Source organism: Pundamilia nyererei, unplaced genomic scaffold (genome assembly GCF_000239375.1).
Source record: "Pundamilia nyererei isolate P.nyererei 1_Seehausen unplaced genomic scaffold, PunNye1.0 scaffold00033, whole genome shotgun sequence".
Classification (NCBI taxonomy): Eukaryota; Metazoa; Chordata; class Actinopteri; order Cichliformes; family Cichlidae; genus Pundamilia; species Pundamilia nyererei.
In genome coordinates, this window is record NW_005187434.1 from 416093 (window position 1) to 422063 (window position 5971).

At 40.5% G+C, this 5971-nt stretch overlaps 1 protein-coding gene across 1 annotated transcript in view; it reads right to left on the reverse strand.

The window, feature by feature from the left end:
* Positions 1 to 4479, reverse strand: part of trpm3 (transient receptor potential cation channel, subfamily M, member 3) — a 118084-nt gene extending 113605 nt beyond the window's left edge. The window contains 1 exon segment of the mRNA XM_013909931.1: positions 3709 to 4479. Within this exon segment, the coding sequence (XP_013765385.1) occupies positions 3709 to 3798 (90 nt within the window). The 5' untranslated portion in view covers positions 3799 to 4479.
* Positions 4480 to 5971: the final 1492 nt, after the last annotated feature.

The window sequence follows — 5971 nt, forward strand, 5'->3', positions numbered from 1 at the left end:
TATATATATACACACACACATATGTGTGTGTGTGTATATCTACTGAATATCGCACGTGTCACATTCATATCAATCGTTTTATTTTTAAATTCTATTTTTACTGTTTAAAAGAAAAACTCCCAAACATAGCCACTCCTCACAGCCAAACTAGACATTCTGCAACAGTGTACCTTTTTATGTAACAGATTTATTTTTAGAAATTCTTTTAGCAGCACATGCCATCCTCCATTTATTTTGCATAAGATGGGAGTGTTATCTATGCTTTATGATTATGAGAAGCAACAGAATAAAAAAAGGAAGCGAGGAAGAGAAGAGGCAAAATTTGGCAACGATGGGATGACCACTGGAAATTGACGACTTCATGAAGAGAATTATTTAATATATGTTGCGGTTCTTTTACATCCTATAACCCGAGAGGACGCATGAATATAATGAAAATATAACACATCAACAACATCCCATTATGAACAAAAGTAAAGTACAAAGCACACAATCAAACATGTGGAAGATAAGAAAGGCTGTCATGATGAAAAGAAAAAGAACAGATAAAGGTACACGTGTGAAACAAGCTGAGGATTATAGGTGCACAGAACACTAAACAAGATTTCCAATTTTCTGTCTAATATTATTTTCCTTTTTCACACTTTATCCAACAAAGTCTACACAAAATCCCAGGCTTACACTTGTAAAAAGTTCAATCTTGCAAAGATGTGATCGTTTTGAGAGAGAAACAAAGGCTCTGACAGAGACAAACATATTATTAAACCTGTATCGCAAACCATAACCAGCATAAGAGGGCTTTCATATCAGTCCACATAAAAGAGCAAGTTTCACATGGGGCAACAATCTGTGTTTTGTTTGACTCCATTTCTACACCAGACCATAAAAGATACCCAAGCTAGAGGTACGTCAGCAGGTTAGGTTTCTATTTGCAGAAATTACATGTTATTGCATCACTGGTTAGCTTCGAGAAGACACGGATTGTGAAAGTTTGTAGCATGTAGGAGCATGTTTGTAAAACCAAACTAAACTAACTAAAGAAAACAAGATTTTAGATTTATTTAAAAAAAAAAAAGAAAAAAAAACTTCTGGTTTTATACAATGAAACACACTGAAAGAGTACGCCTGTGCATGGAAAGGCTAGAGGTAAGAGGGAAGCTTCATATGGAAAAATGGTCCATGGTCAATCCCACTCGCTATTCACACAACCCAGCACTAGCACGTGTTTGCTGCAGTGTCGATAACTATATGTTTATACACCTATGCATAAACACCACTGTGCCCACACATGGAGACATCTCTGGCAGCCTATAAAAATTGTAGTCACACACATATGAATTTAAGTATGCATTTAGCAGCAGGGGGCAGGTCAGTTAGAGAGGCCTGCAAGGAAAGTGCTTGCCAAGCAGAAATTTCCAACAATAATGAAAGGTTATTAGGTTAATTTCATACTGACAGCCTGATGTCTCCCTGGGAGGATTCACATAAACTGTTTCAGTAGTTGCAAGAACCGTAATCCTCTGTAGTATAGCTTCATCCATGGTGCCAGTACAGGTGAGGCAAAAGGATCAGCTGTGTCTGTTGATGCCTGTAAACATAACCTCAAAAATGAAAACTCAGCTGCTCAAAAGCAGCACTATTTATAGGAGTCATCCTGAAGCAAAGATCCACTCAAAGTGAGGCACTTTGTACAAAATATCGAGAAGGTAATTCTTAAGTGTACATACGAAGCACTGTGGCAATGGTGCTGTCAGACTTAGAGCATCTTTGTGTGAAAGACATACAGTGCCACCACAACATCAACTATTGGTTTGTGGACTACAAATAAGAAGCCTTGAGTTTTGGCTGCCATCATTTTGGGATTAAAACTAAATATTATGGGTGAAAATGACTGAAAACTCACCAACTCTAAAGTGTATCATCCATTTTGCACTAAATGTGACCAGAGTGTGCAAAAATGAATAACATGCTGTATTTAAAAAGATCTGAAACTCAGTCTTGAGACCATAAACTCATCTGGAACATGTTAACTGGGGTAACAAATCCAGTAGGAATTAAAATCACTTCCTCAAAGATTTCTTTACAATCAGACTTCTTCTTGGAACCAGAAGAGCGCCCCTGCTGGTCATTAGAAAGAAATGCTTTTCTTTTTAGACCTGGTGGCTACTTGGATCTTTCACATACAGTGTGTGCTTCTTAAGATAAAAATATGTCCTGATTAGCTATTGGATGAGCCAGGGAATCATTTGTTACACGAAATTCAAAAAGTCTCACTTTCCATCCTCTGCTACAGCCAGAGAAAGCTTAGGTGGGTAAAATATTATTTCTTCTAATCCAGAAGACTCAAGAGTTTCACACTCTTGAGTCTAAAAATTTATTTGGCAAGTGTTTCCATGAATAAGAAGAAATGTTCCACCAAAAACATTTGTATCAATTCACTGATGTTTGGAGTGTTTTCACTTACACAAACATTTCACTCTTGAAATAAAATTGCCTGAAAAAACACCTCTCATGTAAAGTTTCACAACACATGCTAAAACACACACACACACACAAAACATCCTAATGCACATACAATGATTTTGCTGGCTGTGTGGTTCAACATCACAGCAATACTGTTGTGTGACACACTTTGATAAAGCTAGCTCAAAGGACATTGAAGAAGAGCCATTCAAGACCTCTGACAATAGACCGTCTTACAGAGTGCCTGTAACTGGCTTATGAAAGCACAGAAATGCATAAAAAATAGGATTTAGGTAACAAATGTCAGTAAGCAAGCGTTATAAAGACTGCACTGTAGATTTGCAGAGGCTACAAATCACACTTACACAAAGGCAGCCACACATGCTCAGGCACACAGATGAATTTACACTTGTTCACCAAAAAACCCCCAAATAAACCTGGTTAATTCTAACTTCTTTACATCGAGGTACATGGCAGAATTCATTTTAAAATCTGTCTTCTGTTGTCACTTCTTTACTAAAGCTCCTCAGTCATGTCTGCCACCTCCAATTTTACATTCCCGCTCACCCATTCCCACAAATCCTCTCTTAACTCGTTACATGCCTCCTCAGTTTGTCATCTACCTTTTCTTTTCCCTTCTCACATCCCCTTTTCTCGCTCACTTTATGTCGACATTTCATGCTTCCACCTTCACCCTCTGTGTAACCCTCTTGCTATTTTAAGACTGGATCCCTCTCTGATGTCTTTCCATCTCCTCCTCTTTCTCTCGGTTTCTTTCTCTCTTTTTTTGGCTATCAGCAAAAAAATAATTAAATTATTTGCATTTTCTCTTTTATCACACTTCTTTAATTTCTCTATCCCACTCTCTCATCCGTGCCTCTGTAGCATCATGCTCTCGCTTTTCCCATCTCCATTTTTATCCTCCACTCTTTGCGCATCCACTTTGCACAGCCATCTACTTCCAAAACCTTTAAGCTTCCCTCTAAGAGTGTTACACCGGCAGCTTTGCCACACTTCTCTTCATTTTTAACAACATTATCCCCTCTATTACTTCTTAATGACTGCATTGCATCCACTGATGTATGCACCAAAAAGCGCAGCGGCTTCCTCAGCATTCATTTTGTGCCCTCACACCTCTTTCTACTTATGTTCTTTTGGAAAAGCATCAGGATAGCAGGAGGACTGCATGACATATTTAACAAAATCTCTCCAGGCATCTATTTTTTAAATTTCATGTTCTTTTACCTTTAGCAGGCGTACAGATGGTAGGAAGGCTGCATGGCACAGTTTTCTGATGGTCCAGTTCAGTGGCCGCGGTGCATCCAGCTGGTTCATGGTGTCCACTCTTCACGGTTCAGCCACTGGTGCCCGGCAGTTTTTCCCGGCACCAGGATCAATGTTACCCCACAAGGGGGACAAAAATGGGAGAGGGTCTCCAACTCCAACTGCCGAAAAGCACGCAAGTCCCAGGGCATGACCCTTGACGGACAACCATCAGCCACTAACCCCAACCAACGTCACCAGCACCACCACCTTTAAGCCTTTACTTCCACAAGCACACGAAGCTCTCACCTGAGCAGCTTTCTGCCCCCTTTCTCCTTCCCTTCCTGCCCTCTCCTCCTCTCCAGCTCACACAGATCCAAGGAATCCAAGGGAAGTCAAACCTGGAGCTCCATGAGCATCTAATTCCTCTTCCACCAGTAGCTGAAGTGCACTCAGCTCTGGCGCGAAAAAAATGAGATGGTAGAGTATTTTCCCAAACAGCGGAGCAGAGCGCAGCAATGCACAACAGGGAGAAGAGCGCATAGGGTGAGAGAGATGCAGGTAGAGGAAGAGGGAAAAGAGAACGAGAATGAGGAGAGATGGAGATGTGGGCAGAGGAGAGACGAGGAATGCAGTGCAGCACAGCACTGAGGAGAGAGGAGAGGAAAAGAGAGTCGCAGAGCGCATAAACGGAGCAGCCTGACAGGCAGTGACTTAGATTTGAGGCTGCATGCACACCACTGTCTCCAAGATGAAAACAGAGAGAATGGAAGAGAGAGAGCGTCAGGGAGAAAGAGGGAGAGGAAGAGAGGGAGAGAGACAAAGGGGAAAACCAATTAAAATCCAATAAAACTGATGAACAAGATGAAATTGAAACTATGGAGATAGGAGGGGGTGCCATGCAGGAGAAGGAGGTTGGTTCTGTGCATGGGGGTGAACAAAAAAGAAAAGAGAAATAAAAAAAGAGGAAGGATGGAAAGACACACAGAGAAAGCAAGATGGAGAAAATGGGAAGAGAGGGAACTGTACGGTGGTAAAAGGGGAAATGGATGAAGCGAAGTCAAGGCTGTGCCTTATAGAGTGAATTCAGATGGAGCTTGAAGATGGAAGCACACTGAGCAACTTGGCTCTGCGGCTGTGGAGGGGAGTACGACCTACTTAGGAATTCACATGTCAGGCATCATGTTTGTGCACAAAAATCTCTAAAGTGGCTTGAAAACAATGTTAAAGAGAGGAACGCTGATGTGACTGTCATATTGCATAAACTCATTTTTAACGCCTCGCAGCATCCCAACACGCCTCCCTCTGGGTTTGATACATTTCATTTTCTTCATTTTGATGTATTGGCATAAATGTTATGCTGCAATTATACTAATAGTGTAAGCTAATTTGTTTATTGCATTCAGTCTATGAGAAGAAAGTATGATTTTTTTTTTCTTTTTTTGGATGATGTGAGCTTAAAAACAAAATCTTCAACAAGATCGTTAAGTTCATTACAAACTACTGATGACTGATCCCTGTGATCAGTGCAACAGAGACTTCTCAAGTGACGGTCCCCGCTGATATACAAACAAGTTTACATACTTACAATATGAAATCTGCATTTTACATTGGTTCAGCATCTTTGGCGTAAATGTCTGTGGATATTTTACACCACACGTACGATATTTGTCATTACTACAAAATCCTTACGGGCTTTGATTAAAGGCTAATTGATTATTCTCATTGTCTCGGGGCTGAGGGAGAGCTGCACTGTGTCAAAGCCACTGGTTCACATCACTAATCTATAGAGCTGCAGCAATCTAAAGCAGATTGACAATAGAAAATCTTATCAGTGAAGTGCAGCTTTTGTGAAGCACACTGACAAAGATAAATAAATAAATAAAAAGAGACATCTATTTTTGCCTCATCTCTTCTATTTCTGGACAATCAGGACTGCTTGTCTCCAGCTAATTGCTGATGCGCGCAGCTCAAACACCTAAAAGCTTGTCAAAACAGAAGATATGACTAAAATTAACAGTTCTCTTTGCGACCGAATTGACAGGTTTGGACTGGTTGAATAAGTGTGAGAGGGAAAATAAAGCATAAAGGCTTCAGAGGTGTTGATGACATAGCATCACGCCTCGTGTTTGATGTGCTGCATGTTGTCATTGTTTAAAAATGTCTCAAATTAATGACTATACCTGATCGGCGTCAAAATGCCTGAGAGTAACTGTGCAGCACGGATGAGCCGAGACTTTTCAAA